Source organism: Moschus berezovskii, chromosome 20 (assembly GCF_049115385.1).
Source record: "Moschus berezovskii isolate FMDL1 chromosome 20, NW_MosBer_1.0, whole genome shotgun sequence".
Taxonomy (NCBI): Eukaryota; Metazoa; Chordata; class Mammalia; order Artiodactyla; family Moschidae; genus Moschus; species Moschus berezovskii.
In genome coordinates, this window is record NC_142479.1 from 63710419 (window position 1) to 63728533 (window position 18115).

Below are 18115 nucleotides of genomic sequence, written 5' to 3' on the forward strand. Positions count from 1 at the left end.
TGTACATTTTAAAGTGGTAAATTGTGTGGTAGGTGAACTGTATCAAAAATCAGGTGGGGAATCTAATACTTCCTCTAAATTATACTTAAAAAGGGCATGAGCAAGGGGGAAGATACTTGTATGTACTTGACAAAAGACAAACTGGAAAATACGAAGAATTTTGTGTGTAGGTAGAATGATGGTCCCGCCAAATGTGTGCCCAGTTGCTGAGTCGTGTCCAACTTTTTGTGACTCCATGGACTGTAGCCTGCCAGGCTCCTCTGTCCATGGAATTTTCCAGGCAAGAATGCTGGAGTTGATTGCCATTTCCTTCTCCAGGGGATCTTCCTGACCCAAAGATTGAACCCGTGACTCTTGAGTCTCCTGCATTGGCAGGCAGGATCTTTATCACTAGTGCCACCTGAAATTGGGTTCTAACATGACAAACTCAGAACTGAGGGCTAAGTATGAGGGCTACTAATTGTCTATCAACTTCCATTTTTTTCTTAGGACCTCAGACAATAGTGAAAATAAACAGGGAATTACTGTTTATTCTGTCAGTGCTGTGGACAAGAATATGTCTCTATTAAGAAATCCATCTGAGGGCTTCCCTGATGGCTTATTGGTAAAGAATCTGCCTACCAATGCAGGAAACACAGGTTTGATCCCTGATGCGGGAGGATCCCACATGGCTCAGAGCAAACTAAGCCTGTGCTCTAGAGCCTAGGAGCTGAACTACTGAGCCCGTGTGCTGCAACTACTAAAGCCCATGCTCCCTAGAGCCCATGCCCCCTAGAGCCCATGCCCCTCACGGAAAGAAGCCACCGTAATGAGAAGTCACACACTGCAACTAGAGTAGCTCTCACTCTGAGAAATTAGAGAAACCCATCTATCCCACCCCCAAATGCCCACATCTTAATCCCTGGAACCTGTGAATATCCCACATTAAATGGCCAGAGGGACTTTGCAGATGAGATTAAGTTAACGATTTTGAGATGAAGGGCTACCATGGGTCAGAGAGTGGTGAAATGAAGAGGTGGAAGAGAGTCTCAATGGTGAGGATTCGGCTCACCATTGCTGGATTTGGTGCCCTGAGCTATGATCTGGAGTAGCCCCTAGAAGCTCAGGCGGATGTGTAGGGGACTGCGCACCTCAGACCTGTATGCTCAGGAGACTGAATTCTGCCAACAACCCGAATGAGCAAGGGAGCCTCCAGAGAGGAAGCAGCAGCCCTGCTAACACCTGATTTTAGCCCGGTGAGACCAAGTCAAACTTCTGACCTACAGAACTGTGACAGAATAAATCTGTCATTTTAAGCCACGGAGATTGTGGTAATTTGTCGGTAGCAATGGAAAAACTATTTCATAACTCAGGGGGAACAAATCCAAGTAAAAAATAGGCGAAATACCTGAACAGACACTTTACCAAAGAAGAGTGACATAAGTCCAAGAAAAGATGCTCAACCATCTTCAGTCATCAGGAACACAAATCAGACCCATGAGATCCACCGTCACTGGAATGGCTGAAACTGAAGATACCAGCCCAAGCCACAGCAAAGCTGGTAGGAACAGAGCAGGTCACCCACTTTGGAAAACAGTTCAGTCATACACACCCCCGCTCCATAGGACCTGACCCTATCATGCTTGGTGTCTGCTCAAGAGAAATGAAAACACGTCCATTCACACTGGTCCACGACTGCTGACCACATCTTTATTCCTAACAGTAAAAGGCTGAAAACATTCAACGCCATTAAAATTTGATAAACCATATGGCACCTCCATACCATGGAAAACTGGCCATGAAAAAGCACACATGCAACATGGGTGAATCTCAGAGTAGTCAGATTAGTATTAGCACCCCGCCCAAAAAAAGCTGTTATGATTCCATTTACAGAAAATTCCACAAAATGTAAACTGATTTATAGTGACCAAAATCTGACCAGTGGTTGCCTGGGAACGGAAGTATGGGCATAGCAGCTTTAGTCCACAGAGCCCTTGGGCAGGGTTGGGGAGGGTGCGCATCTCCCACCAGGTGACTGACCCCAGGCCTGGCTGGCTGTTCTCCAGTCACCTGACAGATGATACTTGGGTGTGAGGTGATGGACTGTGAGGGTGCTGCTCTGAGAGTACACAGTAAAGCACGCACTCTGCCCAGAAATGTCCAGGGGCCCATCTAGGATGGAGTCCTACTTCTGTGTCAAGACCTTCAGGTGCATCCTTTTATTGAAAATAACTGCACTTCAGATTGAGGGTTCCCTGAGTCCTGTGAACTGTGCTGAGTTGTTGGGGGCAACAGCCCAGAAAGCAGTCTGTAGCAGCCCCCAGCTCTGTGCTTTCATCGGGTCCCAGCAGCAGGGCCTCCCGAGGTGGGGGGCCTTGCGACGCAGGTACCACCCCATCCAGGCACCAGCTCTGTGTCACAGGCGGGCAATGGTGGCTGACAGTGCACACACACTGCAGTGACAGGCTATAGAGGAGCAAAGCTTCCAGTAAACGTTTCCAATATAGGGCGCCCTCAGGGCATTGATCTGACTGGCATCTGGGCAGAAGACTAGATGAACTGCTGGCCCAGGGCCCAGGAGACAGACTCACAAGCGGATCTGGGTGTTCAAGGACATCAGTGCCATGTGACTCGGGGTAAGCACTTCTGACCCAGGTCCCTACACTGCAGATGGCGTGCAAGTGCTGGGCCACTGGGAGGTCTGTAAAGGAGCAGCACGCCACTGGGCCCCAGGTTAAGACCAACTGATGACGAACTGCTCTCCCATGGTCAGCGAGACAGGGATGTCCAGAGTCTGGGGACAAGAAATAGGAAAACTGGGTTGGCAACTGAAGTGAGGCAGACAGGAGCCTGTGGCTGTGGGTGGGCAGTGGACATGGGGCCTGGCCCAGCCCTGGGAGTCTCGCTCTGTCCCCTCCCAGCATTCCTGGCAGTGGCCGCCTCAATCTGCTTTGGAAACGAGCTGCCCTTTAACCAGGGGCCGACAACTTGGACACGGGCAGAGGAAAGATGTGCAGTGTGAGGGGCCAGACTTCCCGCTCTTCCCTGAAGGTCAGCTCCTCTCTGCCCCTGTAACACTCAAGTGTCCTCTCCATGCTGGACAGGGAGTCCACGATGCCAGCTCAGCCGGCATTTCCCTCCCTCTCCCCCACCCTCAAGGATAGGCCCAAGTGGGGGCTCTCTTGCCTCCGTGTCAGGGTTGAAGGTGAAGTTGGAGACAGGAACGCTGTTGCACAGGACTTGCCGGGGGGCTGTGGCCACCCCCAGGACGGCCACGTTCCTCAGCTGCAGGCCGGCCCCCTCACTGCTCATGTGTACCAGCTTGTTCACAATGGTGTTCTGGCCGGAGCAGAGAGAGAGGACCGGAGGCGTGAGCAGGTGGTCTGGGGCAGCAAGCCCCACTCGGGCAGGGTCTCTGGGCAGCACACCCCCTGCAACCCCTGGCAGGCTGGCACAGTGCAAAGGACTCTGGTCAAGGGACTTGGCCCATGGGCTCTTCTCCCCTTCAGTCTGACTGACCCGGTGACAGGTGGCCATCCCAGGACCCCAGGCCCAGCTACCCTCACCGAGTCAGGATAGTCACCCCAAGATGGCCCCCAGCCTGGGCAGATCCGACTCACGTTCTTGGCCAGGAAGATGATCTGCATGTAGTCCCCACCATCCAGCACTCCCAGGCTCTCCCCGTCGTCCCAGAATAGCTCCCCTTGGGCCTCCCCACTGGCTGTCAGGGCCACAGCCAGGGCCATGGGCTGCTTGCGGGACTCTGTGGTCGTGAGGGCAGGGCCCTGGGAGAGGATGGCCCACGTCACTGTCCCAAGCCAGGTGGAGGCCTCCAAATCCAGGTGTGAGGAACGCTAGGCTAGGACAGTGCCGCAGTGGAAGAAACCGAGATCCGCAGGACAGTCTACGGCCAAGTAGCCTGGAGGCCTGTGGAGACCACCCTGACCCAGGTGGACACCTCAGCGGTCACAAGGCCCATGGAGGTTTGCAGACTGACTGTTTTCTGAGAAGGGCCAATGAAGCTCTAGAAGGCCCTCCCCTCTACCTGGCCTGGGAGCAAGTCAGTGCAGGGATGTGTCCCTCCCCAGCCCAGGTCATCCTCACCCCTCAGAAGTATCATCTCTCCCTGGGGGCGGACCTCCAGCTGGACAGAGACATGTGGGGGCCCAGCAGCCCCAGGGCTGGACGAATGGGCTCAGGGGCCCGGCCCAGGTACCTGTATAGGGATGATGTGCCCGGCCCGGAGGTGGACGTTGATGGTGTCCAGCGGGGCAGACAGTGTCACCCACTGCCCCTTGCTGTGGATGGTAGACATGAGGGATGCAGGAGGCGGGAGGCTGCCAAAGGCCTTCATTGGTACCTGGAGGGGGATGTCATGTCACAAAGGGTCCTGAGCAGTGCCAAGACCCTGTGCTGCTGTTGGGAGGCAAGAGCGGAGACTGGGCCCCACAGTGGGGACAGAGCGAGAGAGGCTGCAGCCAGGGCTCGCGTGGGGCCGCTCAGAGGATGGGAGAAGGGGCAGGGGTGTGGAAGCAGGAGAACTGGAGTCCTGGATCAGTTTGGTGCCAAGTCACCCATCCAGCCTCAGTTTCCCCATCTAGAAAATGGGTCCTGCTAGGATCGTACAAGATGCTGCTAGTGGAGCAGCTCCAGGTGAGGGCCCTCATGTAGCAAGGACCCCTCCATACCAACAGTGCCAGAGGGAGGACCCCTCCACCATCCTCCCAGGCTTCAGGGCCCCAGGACTCACCGTCTGCAGGTCGTACCATGTGCCCTGGGGGAAGTAGCCAGTGACTTCAACCTTCTCAGCCTCGAGCACCGGGGTGATGAGCAGAGCCTCCCCCCACAGGAGCTGGCGGTCTACAGTCCAGGTGCTGGGGTCCTCAGGGAACCTTCAAACAGGAAAGACTGGCAGGGCGGTCTGGTAACCTCTAAGGTCAGTGAGTTCAGGGGGCCCATGGGGAGGTTTGGAAGGGAGCTGAAGGACCTGGGTTACACATGGCAGGGCTGGTTCTGGCCAAATGAAGTCAAGGCAGGAGCCAAGAATAACCTCTCCTTGCCTGATTATCCGGGCATGACCTGTTCACATTTCCTACTTGCAAACCGTGCTCTTGCCCATGTGTTTTATTTGGTTGTTGATGTTAGTCTTACACTTGGTCTGAGTTTCTGTACATTAGGGAGAGTGTCATTTTATTGACAAGTGAAAGTCACTCAGTCGTGTCCAACTCTTTGCGACCCCATGGACTATACAGTCCATGGAATTCTCCAGGCCAGATACTGGAGTGGGTAGCCTTTCCCTTCTCCAGGGGATCTTCCCAACCCAGGGATCGAACCCTGGTCTGCTGCATTGCAGGCAGACTCTTTATCAACTGGGCCACAAAGGTTTTCTGCTATTCATTTGCCTTGACAATCTATGTTTAGAGCAGTTTTCTGTTTATTTTTCTGTTTATGTTCAGAGAAATGTTATTTTTTTTTGCCTAAGTAAACCTCCTTCCTTTGCTTTTTGCTTTTGATGCTTAGAAAGCCCTCTCCTGCCAGAGCAGAGGGAAACATGGACTTCTGTTTTCCTGGGGCTTCTTCTACAGTTTAATTTTTGACATTTAATTCATCTAGAATTTAAGTTTGTATGAGATGAGAGAAAAATAGATTTTTGTAAATAGCTTACTAATTACCACGTTACTGAAAAATCCTTTAACCCTCTGATTCGAGGAGCCATTTTATAGGAAAGTAACTTCTCAGGTATATCGAGTCCTACCTGGGGGATAGCTATTGGATTTCTTTGGTGGTCTTATTACCTTAAGCCCCAAACGGATTCAATCACAGTAGACTTACAACTTGCTTTGCCATCTGGGAGGCCTGGTCTGTACTCAGTGTTCATCGTGGGACTTTCTGTTATCGAGGGCTCCCAGCCCTGAACTGGAATCCAGTGGGTGGGAACTGGGGGTGCAGGGGGTACCTCAGCGGGGAGGGCCCAGATTTTGCTGCCACCTCCTTCCCCTTGATGCCTGGAACACCCAGCGCAGGAGGGTGGCTAACCTGGGGTCAGTGGGCCTGAGGCCATCGCTCCCAACCCAGGCACTCACTCCAGAAAGAGGGGCCGGGCCACCGTCTCGCCTCTGGCGTGGGCCCCGTGGAAGAGCGTGTAGAGGTAGGGCAGCAGCATGTAGCGCAGGGTGAAGGCCTTCCTCATGGCTCGCTGTGCCGTCTCGCTGAACCTGTACGGTTCCTGCGGCTGCGGTGAAGGGGGTGGCGGAAGCACCTGGGATCTGGGGTGGCAGTCCCCAAGGTCCCCCAACCCCAGGAGACCTGGCAGTTCGGGGCCAGCCAGGGCTGGGGTCGCTGGCACAGAAAGCGGCGTTCCCAGGGCACAGCCTCCCCTGCTGTCCCCGCCCTACCTGGCTGTTCAGGTCATTGTGGTTCCGCATGAAGGGGTAGAAGGCCCCCAGCTGGGTCCAGCGCACACACAGCTCCTCTGAGGTGTTGCCCAGGAAGCCACAGATGTCAGCCCCCACCAGGGGCACCCCCAGCAGATTGAAAAGCAGGATTTCTGGAGGGCAGAGTCAGACAGGTCTGCAGATGCCACAGCTGGACCAGTCCAGGAGCCTGACAGACATACCTGTTGAACTGGCGAGGGAGGAGGATCCCTCCCAAAGACCCTCCCACCCAGCCCCTACCCGATGGCTGGTGCATCCTGTACTTGTGGTTTCAGCAGAACAACCAGCTGTATCTGCTCCCTAACACCTAGCGTGTTCAGGGCAAACTAGATAGGTCAGTGATGAATTGAATCCCCTCCCCTCCCTACAAAAGTTAAGTTCTAGTCCTAACCCCCAGTTTCTAGAAACGTGACATTTGGAAATAGGGTCACTGCAGACATAATCAGGTTGGGGACATCAGGGTGGGCACTGACCCACCATGACTTCTCTATCAGAAGAAGGAATCAGATACAGGAAACTCAGAGGGTCCCAAACAAGATGAACTCAAACAGACCTACACCAAGACACAATTAAAATGGCACAAGTTAAAGAGGATTCAGGCCTGCCACACTGGCCCCAGGATGAAAATCAGAGCCAGTCAGTACCCATGGGCAGAGCGAGCAGCGGCTTTGTGAAGGAAGAGTGGACTCAGCTCGGCAGGACGTCACATATGCAACGTCACATACACATCACACACGGAAGCAAGCCTGTGACTAGGAAAGCACTTCCAGGCTGGAGGGTTTGGCGGAGGCTCTCTTCAGCTGTGACCTCAGGGGGTCACCTCTCCCCTCTCCCCAGGGCTCCTGAGCCATCCCTGGGCCTAAGATGTCTGCAGCATCAGAGCTCTTGAAACAAAAATCAAAATTCTCTTTGCAAGGTAGAGCCAGGGAGACAACACGGGTGGGGGCGCCCTTTGGACTGAGCTCAGATGCAGTTTTCACGCAACTCAGAATGTGGTCATCAGAAGGATGTTCTAACAAAGCATGAATCCAAGATGGGATGCTGGGAAGAGGGGCACCACAGGTGAGCCCACTCACAGGAGTTGGCGGCAGGCCCCACCGCATCACAGCAGCATCTCTCCGAGGACCTGGCTCGGGACAAACTCCCCTGGAGAGGGGCCCATGCGCCCCTCCTTGCCCCGCCTCCTGACAGGTGTGCTCACCTGGCACGGAGTAGGAAAGCTGCTCCCAGTTGCTCCACACATCCCCTGTCCAGTGGCCGGAGTATCGGCCGTGGCCGGCAAAGGTTGAGCGAGAGATCACGAAGGGACGAGTCCCTCGAGCCTTCACCAGGGCCCTGGGCAGAGAAAGCTGTGCTGAGCAGAGTCCCTGGGAACCCATCACTGCCGGCAAGAGCGCCTGGCAGTGCAGCAGGGAGGATGGGCTGGGAGCAAGGAGCCGGATAGCTGAGGCCTCCGCCCTTGTCTGCTGGGCAGTCAGCCCTGCTCCCCGACTACCCTCAAAATGCATGTGTCCCAGGCTGGACAAACATCCCTTGAAGCTCAAGGAAGCCAGAGGTCCTGATCAGCCCTGGCCTCCCTGTCTCATCACCATGCCCTTTCTCCGAGGTGCCAGGCACGGAGCCGGAGGGCAAGAGGGGTTAGAATGGGGGTGGCAGGGGCCCTGGGGGACCTGGGCTTCCCTCTCCCTCCCCCACCCTGGCCCCTCACCTGTGGGAGGCGAAGGCTTCAGTTAGGCCGTACAGGTTGTGCAGGTTGTAGTGCGTGGACAGGAACTGGTGGCTGGAGGCGCAGATGGTAGCTGCCCGGAGGGTCCCACCAACCACCCCTGGAGAAGAGCAGGCTGTTTCCTTGGAGCCTCCGCCCAGCAGGCTGGTGCCCCCCACATCCTGGAGCCACTTGGAACTTGGGTACAGTTTCCACTTCTCCAAGGACAGGACGAGGTGGTGCCACAGCCTGGCCTCTGCAGACCCAGACTTGACCTCTGCCTGCTCCTGAACCAGCTGCGCCTGGAGCACCCCCTCTGAAGGGTCTCGCCTCAGCAGCACATGCCCGGTCGGCATCACGTGGCTGAGGTCTCCCCACATGAACCTCACTCCTGAGGCTTCCCTCACATGTCCCAGGCTCCTGCTAGCCATCAGCTCCTCAGAAACCAGCGCTTCAAGCCTCCCAAACCAGAGAAGGAAAATCCCTTGATCTGAGCTATTAAATCCCCAGCTGACTACTGGTGGGAACATGCAGACGGAGGCAGGCAGGGATCGTGGGACAGCTCACCTGGCATGTACGGCGGGTTCTCCAGGTTGTTGTCTGGGCAGCCATCCACTGAGCCCCTCACAAAATTGGATGGCTCATTCATATCCTGCGAGGAAGGACCAGGGGGTGGGCATCCTACCTGGTGCAGGGCATGGGGCTAATCCCCAAGGCCACAGGACACCCAGGGGCAGGGCCACACTCACGATCCACATGCCATCGAAGGGCACTTGGGCGTGGAACTCAGTCACCAAGTCCTGCCACCAATTAAGAGCCTCGGGGTTGGTGAAGTCAGGGAAGACGGTGAGTCCGGGCCACACCTGGACAAGAGGTCAGAGGGCAGACGGGGCCCCTGGAGCCTGCACAGAGGCCCTGGGCAAACCAGCTGCGGGCAGGGCTGCAGCCTCACTCATCTCCCTGGGGGTGGGTGGACTGCAAGGGGGAGGAGCATGGGGAAAGGCCCCAGAAGCCACACTCCTGAGCCTTCCTTCTGGTCCTGGGCTTGCCCTGGAGAAGAAGCAGGGACTCTTCTGGATGCACCCCCGCACCCCCTCGCCCTGGGAAGCCCCTGGGGACCCAGAAGATGTAGAGGACTCTGAGGTCTCCCTGAGGAGCTTTGGAGCTTGAGTCTGAACTGCCTTCAAACAAGGGCCCCTGACAAGGATTCTAGGTGGCCTGCCTTGTCAGAAGCCACTGTCACCCCCAGCTGTGAACCCCGCCTTCAGTACCACTGGCCAGAGACCCCTCTTCCTCCCCGTCGCCCCCCAGGCCCCACTGTACCTGCCCAATCAGTGGCTGCCCAGTCTCATTGGTGATGAAGACCCCCCGCCTTAGACCGTCGTCGTAGGGTGGGTAGCTCCCAGCAGGGCCTGAGCTGCTGATGGCAGGATCCTGGAGAGAGAAACCAGTTAGGATGAGAAGGAAATGCCTGAAATCTTGGCCCCATCGCTGGGAAAATGCTCTCCCTAAATGTCAGCAAGGCAGACGTGGATGCGGCTTCATGTGAGTCAACACACCGTGCGTGGAGGCACACGTGACCCGCCCCCAGATGCCAAACGGGGAGCCCCTGGACGCAAGAGTTACTTTCGCTTGAAGGGCCCAGAATTTCACAAATGCTCTACAGCGGCCGTTTATTTCCTTAGAAATAAAAATAAGAAGAGGTCTGCACCTGCCCTCCTTACTGAGTGAGTGGCCCTGGACACTGCTCCCTTCAAAGGGGCCACGAGGACAGAAATGACCATTTAGTCCAACTCCAAATGGATTTCCTCTCCTGAAGGGCATCCACAGTGGCGACCACTTGGTTGTCTCGGCTCCCCTTCCCCACCTCCTCCTCCGGGCACCCACCACAAGCTATACCAGCCCGAATGCACCCTTCTGGCTGCGGGGACTGGCCTCGGGAAGTGTGTCTCAGAGCCTGCCCTGCTCCCTACAAGGCAGAGCTGACCAGAGAGGAAAGGCAGGGGTCCCATGGAGCGCTCCAGCTGCTCCAGCACACAGCTCCACCTGGCCTGCCCAGAGCTGAGTGGTGTCAGCTGAGTGATGCCCTCACCACTTGCTTTCAGCGGTTCAAGCAACTTACAGCTGCAAGGATCCTGAGCAAAGACGCATTTCCAGGGACATCACTGGACCACAAAGGCCAAGTCTATAAATCTGCTATTCCCTCAACACCAAAGACCCTCAGAAGTGTCCTCCGTGCAGGACACAGCGGGTCAATGACGATGCCACTCTGAGTTGGAGCCACCGGACGCTGGGACCCTTGGCTTCCAAAAGAGCCCCGCTCCGCGCAGCACAGGACACAAAGGGCACTCACCACGATCATGACGTACCGCCGACCGCCCTGGTGGAGCTCCTGCACCATGGCCGGGAAGTCCCCGAAGTGGTCCTTGTCGAACGTGAAGTCCCGTCTGGCATCCATGTAGTCGAGGTCGTTCCACTGGACGTCCTGCAGCCACAGCACAGGGCTCACCACCCTGCCCCACGGCGGGCCCCAGGCCCCTCCCCAGCACTCACCAGGGGGAAGTAGGCCCTGGTCATGTTCTCCACGACCTGGCGGGTGATGGCGGAGGTGGAGTAGCCCCAACGGCACAGGTGGAAGCCCAGGCCCCAGTACGGCGGCATGAACGGGTAGCCTGGGAGCCAAGGTGACCGTGAGTGGGCAGGAGGGGCTGGGGAGGGAGCAGCTGGGGCCGGGGCGAGGCCTACCCACAACGTCCAGGTACTGCTGCACCACGCTCTTGGGCTCCGGGCCCAGGAAGATGTACATGTCCAGGATCCCGCCTGTCGACCTCCAGCTGAGGGCTGGGCTGGGCTGCAGGACCACATCTGGAGGAAGCAGCCTTGGGGCTCAGGAACAAATACTCAGCCCCCTTCCCGGGGCCTTCAGCTCTGTACCAATGGGCCAAACACCTGCTGGAGAGGCCCTCCCGTGGGGAGCCGGGGGACCCAGGACAGCCACTCTGAGCCCAGCTCACTGAGAGACCTGGAGCAGGACAGGAAGGTGCTGAGCAGCCTGAGGCCCCCTCCTCACATCAGAGGTCTCACCTTAGGGGCACCAAAGGACAGAGCTGGCAGAGGCCATGGCCCACCGCTCATTTCTCGGAGAATGTACAAGGCCCAATCCCCTGCCCCCTCCTCTGAGACCTGCAGCCTGTCAGGCAGGTACAGAGAGCCCCAGCTCCCTCAAGGTAGGAGGGGGTGTAGCTGCACCAGGGAAACCCTTAGAAGCAGAACTGGCCAGATGTGGAGGGCCCCAGTGCCCCCATGCTTACCCATGGCATTGCTGTTCAGCAGGAAGACCCCGTGAGCCAACCCGCCATCCTCCAGGACGAGGTAGAAAGGGTGAGATCCGTACAGGTTCACATTGGGCTGGGACATGGCAGACACCCCACTTTACGTCCTGGCCCATGAGGCCCCTCTGATCCCAGACCCACTTCTGCCACCCCTTTACCGCGGGGGCGATGTCCCGGTTCCAGAGGGTGATCTTGGTCCAGTTGGTGCTGAGCATCAGGGACCCAAGGTGTTCGGCAAGGCCTGTGATGTGCTGGGATGGCAGGGAGGTGGACAACTGCAGAAACTGGTCCGCAAAGAACAGGGGGGCCACCGTGGTGTTCAGCCTGCCGGAAGAGACCAGGTGGCCTCACATGAGAAGCTGACAGCTCCATGACCCCTGACCACAAGCGGCTGCTGCCCAAAACCCTTCCAGTCCTGGGAATTGTGGCCCTGAGTATCACCTCCCAGGAGGGCCAAACTGCTCCCAGACGTCATGGAGCTGCCCAGCTAGAGGCAGTTAGGGCACTCCGAGGTTCCACAGGTTCAAGTTAAAGGATGAGACAAGTTAACAACTGCAGCGTCTGATAAACTGATAGGTGCTGTGTGCCGTGCTTAGTCACTCAGTTGTGTCCGACTCTGTGACCCCATGGACTACAGCCCGCCAGCCTCCTCTGTTCATGGGGATTTTCCAGGCAAGAACACTGGAGTGGGTTGCCATGCCCTCCTCCAGGGCATCTTCCCGACCCAGGGATCAAACCCAGGTCTCCTGCATTGCAGGCAGATTCTTTACTGGCTGAGCTACTAGGGAAGCCCACATTGATGTGTACTATGTGATAAAGAAATAAATAATAAAGCAGAGTAGGGGGTATTGCCTGGAGTGGGGATGCTCCTTTAGACTGGACAGGGTTTCTCAGCCGAGGCACTGCTGACGTTTGGGCCAATCCCTCTGTGTTCTGGGCCGTCCTGTGTGCCGTGGGGAGCTGAGTGGAATCCCTGCATCCCCACCTTGATGGTGACAATGTCTCCAGCTGTTGCCAAGTGTCCCCCGGGGAAAATCACTCCCAGTGGGCCTCCCTGGGGTGGACAGTGTGAGTGGGGGGCCCTTGACGGCTCGGGTGCAGGGAACAGTGAGCACCAGGGCCCCCGGGGGCGACGAGCCGGAGGGTGGACCACAACAGGGTCAGGGACAATGCCCTCCAGCTCCCTGGCCCTCCCACCCAGATTTGGGGGGGCACAGAGCCTAGGCACTCACAGCACCCGTCCGTCCAGCTTCCGCCGCACGACCACCCCAAAGGGTTCCTCCGAGAACTCCACGCTGTAAAGGGTGAACGGCGCCTGGCTACGGACACGCGGGGTCTCCAAGGGCACCTCATAGCGCCTGTTGGCAGGATCTTTGATCTAGAGGACGAGAATAGTGTCATCAGGCCCTTGGTGGCTGACCGCCCCTAACACCTGTCCACTCCATCCTTCACCCTCCAGAGGAGGGAGGAGTCAGTTCAAGTCCCAGGGCGGCCGCACAGAGCGTGGAGGTGTGGACACACTAGTCCACACCCCTGAGCCTCAGTTTCCTATAGAGCCAGGAGAGCACCTCCTGTGAGCTGCCAGGTAAAATACAGAACACCAGAAAATCTGGGTTTTAGACACACAATTGTTTTTAGTATTAATATGTCCCAGATATTCTATGGGACATACTTATGCTAAAAAAAAAAAAGACGACGACTAATTCCTCGGTTATCTGAAATTCAAAATTGTATTTTTATTTCCTGAATCTGGCAATGTTTTTCTGCTGGCATTCCCAGTCATAGAGTGAATGCGAAAACGTAATTAGATCACCCAACCATTGTCTGGGGACACAGTCATCGCTCAGTAATTCAGGGCTGTTATTACTCTGTTAGTAACTGGGTATTACTGAACTGGGTGCTGCAGGCTCTCTCACCTTTGTGTCTGGACATTCGTTCAGTTGACAAGTTTTTACTGAGCACCTGCTACGTGCCAGACACTGTCCCAGCAGCTGGGAATAAATCGGACAAGAGGCCCTGCTCTCAGTGGCTGGGATCCCACCGCCCACTGCCTGGAATGTCCCCACTTCCTCCCTCCCCACTGTACCCCTTCCTGCCTCCTACTTTAGGTCCCAGCTGGGATGTCACTTCCTGGGGGGAAACCTAACCTTCCACCCCCTCACTTTAAGCCCTGCCCTCTAGAACACTCCGAGAACCTCCCAGTTACTGTCTTAGTGACCCACTACCCCCTGAATATAGATGCCATGTCTGTTCACACCGACTCTGGGTGAGGGTACAGTACACATCTGTGCATAAATAAACACCCCACAGAGTCCATCTTCAGGCTTCCCTGGTGGCTCAGATGCTAAAGAATCCACCTGCAATGCAGGAGACCTGGCTTCAGTCCCTGGGTTGGAAGATCCCCTGGAGGAGGGCATGGCAACCCACTCCAGTATTCTTGCCTGGAGAATCCCCATGGACAGAGGAGCCTGGGGGCCACAGTCCATGGGGTCTCAAAGAGTCGGACATGACTGAGCCACTAAGCACAGAAGAATCCACCTTCATCCACTGTCCACACACTCTCTTTGCCCGTGCCCAGCCCCTGGCCCCTATCCTGCCCACCGTGAAGTGGAGTCGGCTCTCAGTCTCCATCAGCATGTCCAGCCTCAAGGTCATGATGTCCTTGGGGAAGAAGGTCGGGACGGCACGGGTCAGGGAGGCCGTGTACCCTGTCTCAGTGGTGGTCAGGTTCTCCAGCCTGTAACTCGGGTAGCTGGGAGGGAAGAAGCACCAGGGCTGCCCCATCTGGGCATCCGGAGGCCACTCTGCAGGCACGTAGCAGCAGCCGCGGGCCTCACACTGCTGCTGGGTGATGCCTTTGTCTGGGGCGCAGTCGAAGCGGCTGTTGGGGGGCAGGTCGCACTGTGTGGGCGCTGCCCTGGGGCTGCCATGGCATTCTGGGCCGCTGGCTCCTGGTTGGCAAGCTTGGTGAATCTCGTCTTGGGAGAAGCCTCGTAGTTCGCGGGGGACTACCTCCAAGTCATGAAACAGGATGTGCTCCAGGAGGGCCAAGCAGAGGAGGGTGCAGACCCCCAGCAGGGGGCGGGAGCAGTGTGGCCACCTCATCATGGGTGAACAGTGGATCTAGGAAGCGGGCAGACAGAAGAACCAGGCTCCACAGGACAGCAGGAGGGAATGCCCAGGACCTCAGGAGACTCTCAAAGCAGCTTCCAGACTTGAACTTGGGGCTGGCCCAACAGCGCCCAGGGCAGAAGTGAATGAGGGCAGACCTGCAGCACGGAGGAAAAAGGGAAAGGAGAGGAAAGTCCCAATCAGGGAGTTGCACAATTCTGTGCATTGTGAAGTCTTCTAACATGTCACAAATTAACGTATCTACAATGTCTGTCTAAATGACTTAGTGACTTAACAAAGACAAAATAACAAAAAATGACAAAATGACTTAACAAAGGCCCACATGACAGATCAAGCAGAATAAGTTCCCACAGGAGGTGGAGTAAGTCCCGCTCTTGGATGAGGACTGTGGCTGAGGCGGTTAAGTCTTGGCTGATGGGGCGGAAGCACGCCCTCTCTCTGTCCCTCTCTGCTGACCTGGATGTGCATACAGCCTCGGAGGGGTCTTGGGCACCACAACGCAGGGCAACACTCAGGGACGGCCAAGCACAGGAGAGAGGCCTGGCCCCCAGGACTTGGCAAGTGGAGCCCCTCCTGGCCCCTGCCATCAGGTGTGTGAGAAACCTGCCCATGTGGGGTCTGGTTGTGGGTCTCTGCCACAGCCACTGCACTGGAGCCTCGCTCTGGTGACTCTGGTGCTAAGACTGTTATCACCTGCATCTTGCTTATCTTTATGTAAGGAACATTGTTTGTCCAGCTCCTCTGAGGAGCAGCAGCCATGGATACGGGACTAAACATGCAAGGATTTTACTCAGAGAATCATTTTTATCTGCTTGAGAGAAAATGGGGAGGTTGGCAGAGAGGCTGAGACCACCCACACATACCCACCCTCCTGACCCCACAGGAGGGTGGTGGGTCCCAGAGCCCCAGACTGTTATGCAGGTTAAGGAAGGTTGGGCAAGGTCATGGCACTGGGGGTCCTCAAGCCTAAGCTGGTCCTTAGAGGGGTCCAGGTCTCCCAGAAGAGGCCTGCCCTAGTGTTAAGGGCTAGGAGATGGCCCCTTGCAGGAGATGGCAGTGATGATTTCAGGGCACAGGAGCTGAACCTCTGTCAGCAAAGCTCCTTGTGGCAGGAGGTCTGTGAGCTGCATTCTCACGGCCTCTGGAAACATGCAGATACTGGTGGGGGCAGGGGGGGAAGTCACCCAGCACAGAAGTGCACCCACGTCATTGAGAGTCTGAGCCTGTCCCAAACACAGACCAGCCAGTCACCTGGAACATTCTGGCCACCATACTTCACCAGTATGTTAGGTGTCAGAGCAAACTGTTTTCATTCACACTTCTAACACCAAAAGTGTGGGGCTTTTCCACACTCAAGTCAATTCAATTCTGACAAGAACTCCTGGATTAGCAAAGACCCTACAGGTTGAGGGCTCAGTCCCACGAACTTCCTCAGACACTAACTGCAAGTTCCAGATTGTCACTTGCACTTCTGACCGCGCGGCTATAAATCCCAGGGTTCACACAACACCCCTCACCTCAGGTTCAATAACTGGCTAGAACAACTCACAGAACTCAGGAAAGCACTTTACTGGTTTATTATAAAAGATACAATCTAGGAATACCCAGAGGGCAAGGTATGGAGAAGGGGTGCTCAGCTTCTATGCCCTCTCTGGGCAGGCCACCCTCTGAGCAACAAAATGTGTTCACTAGCTTGGAAGCTCTCTAAACCCCAACTAGTTTAGGATTTTATTATGTAGGCACGAAACGATGAGATCACTGACCACTGGTAATTAACTAAATCACCAGCCTCCGCTCCTGGAGTGAGGTCAGGTGAAAGTTCCCACCCTGGAATCCTGCCTTCGTCCTTCTGGGGACTAGCCCCCATTCTGAAGCTGTTTACAAGCCCCCAGTCAACTCATGAGCATGAAACAGACATTCTTATCACCACCAAGATTCTAGGGTCTTCAGGAGTTGTGTGTCAGGAGCTGGGGACAAAGACTGGGGATAAATACCTATTTTTTATACCACACAAGTGTCCCAGCTCCACTTGACTCTGCTAGACCCATCTGTGATGGTGATGATTCAGAAACTCGGGGAACTCAGAGTGGAAGGTCTTGGCCCTTCCCACCCAGACTTCAGAAGTTGAAGAGGTGGCCAGTGGCACAGTCAGGGCAGCACCCCATCCCTTCCCTGTTTCCATTTTACATACAGGGGAGACAGCCTAGAAGGGGGAAGAGATCCTACAGAGGGGAAGGGCGCGCGACAATTTAGAGAGAGAAATGGGGAAGGACTGACGGTCAGTAGGTCAAGTGGCACCCCGGAGGGCCTGTCGCCCCATTTTCTGGGCTGTGACTTTGAACCATTGTTCCCAGGCCACGGTGGTGGTACGGACAATCTTGGTTCAGAGCCCAGCTCCACCAGCGGCAGAGGCAGCTGAAGGATTTTAAACCTCCCGTGCCTCAGCTTCCTCCCTGTGGACGTGGGCAAGCACAGCCTTCCTCGCCCAGCTGGGGGCAGTGAGTGGGTACCGTGGAGTTTCCGGGGTCCCCATGTTACTGAGGTCACCGTCGCCACTGCTGACCGGGGCGCGCGGCCCTGGCACGATGCCCTCAACTTCTCCAAAAGGAAAGCACTGACGACCAACCCTTCTATCGATCGACCCCTCCCTTCTCGGGCTTGACGACTGCCTGGACCCGCCAAGCCGCCAGTCTGTGGGGCTGCCGCGGACCGCCCCGGCCCCGCCACTCGCAGGGACCACCCGCAGCCCCAATCCAGCGGTCGGGCCGGCTCACCTCCGCGCACGCGCGCCAGCCGCAGCGGCCGCCTCGGGATCCAGCGCCCGCGGCGCGGAGGCGGCGAGTCACGTGACAGCTCCCTGCGCAGGCGCCCTTGGTGAGTGCTCGTCTCCGGGCATGCGCCCTCTGGTGGTGGGGCGCACAGGGGCATCCTCGCCCTCTTGGCCTCGGCGCCCCTGGAAAGTGGGAGGGCCCAGGGGCCATGCGCACTGCAGGAGAGAGGGCTCTGGGGAGAGGACGCCCGCGAGTGAGCGAGCTCCCCGCCTTCTAGAGCCCACCAGGCCACTCCAGAGGCCTGACTGCGAGTTTCTCACCCAGAGGCCGAAAATTTGGAAGCAACTTAAACTTCTTCTGAAAGGAAAATGTTGTCATAACCCATAAAACCGACTGTCATGAAAACGTTCAATGACAAGATACTTTTCATACATTGAGAAAAGGTTCGTGTTAAAAGGAGCAAGCTTGTACTGTGAGAAACTAACACGACATTGTAAAGCCACTATGAGCTAAGTTGCTTCAGTGGTGTCTGATTCTTTGCAACCCCATGGACTGAGACCGCTGGGCTCCTCTGTCATGGGGTTCTCCAGGCAAGAATATTGGAGTGGGTTTCCAAGCCCTGCTCCAGGGGATCTTCCTGACCCAGATATCAAACCTGCCTCTCTTCCATCTCCTGCACTGGTTCTTTACCACTAGTGCCACCTGAAGTGAAAGTGAACTGAAAGTGAAAATCGCTCAGTCGTGTCCGACTCTTTGCAACCT

At 56.3% G+C, this 18115-nt stretch overlaps 1 protein-coding gene across 1 annotated transcript; it reads right to left on the reverse strand.

Annotated features, from left to right (window-relative positions):
- Positions 1 to 1669: 1669 nt before the first annotated feature.
- GAA (alpha glucosidase) lies at positions 1670 to 17440 on the reverse strand. The gene is made up of 20 exons (XM_055408407.2): positions 17357 to 17440; positions 14052 to 14719; positions 12683 to 12828; positions 11609 to 11774; positions 11430 to 11526; positions 10864 to 10983; positions 10672 to 10790; positions 10472 to 10603; positions 9442 to 9552; positions 8868 to 8981; positions 8686 to 8770; positions 8122 to 8239; positions 7615 to 7748; positions 6375 to 6526; positions 6063 to 6211; positions 4730 to 4871; positions 4196 to 4339; positions 3600 to 3764; positions 3166 to 3318; positions 1670 to 2773 (listed from the first exon to the last, which is right to left on the reverse strand). Exons 2-20 carry the CDS (start codon positions 14556 to 14558, stop codon positions 2714 to 2716), a joined length of 2814 nt encoding a protein of 937 aa, XP_055264382.2. The 5' UTR covers positions 14559 to 14719; positions 17357 to 17440; the 3' UTR covers positions 1670 to 2713.
- Positions 17441 to 18115: the final 675 nt, after the last annotated feature.

What these genes read in the sequence shown, in the direction of transcription:
- GAA (XM_055408407.2), bottom strand. Translation starts at nt 14,558, where the DNA reads ATGATGAGGTGGCCACACTGCTCCCGCCCCCTGCTGGGGGTCTGCACC. An exon ending in CCTTCGATGGCATGTGGATC is followed by an intron (nt 8,771 to 8,867) that starts GTGAGTGTGGCC and finishes CCTTCCTCGCAG; the next exon opens with GATATGAATGAGCCATCCAA. An exon ending in CCTTCAACCCTGACACGGAG is followed by an intron (nt 2,774 to 3,165) that starts GCAAGAGAGCCC and finishes TCTTGTCCCCAG; the next exon opens with ACTCTGGACATCCCTGTCTC.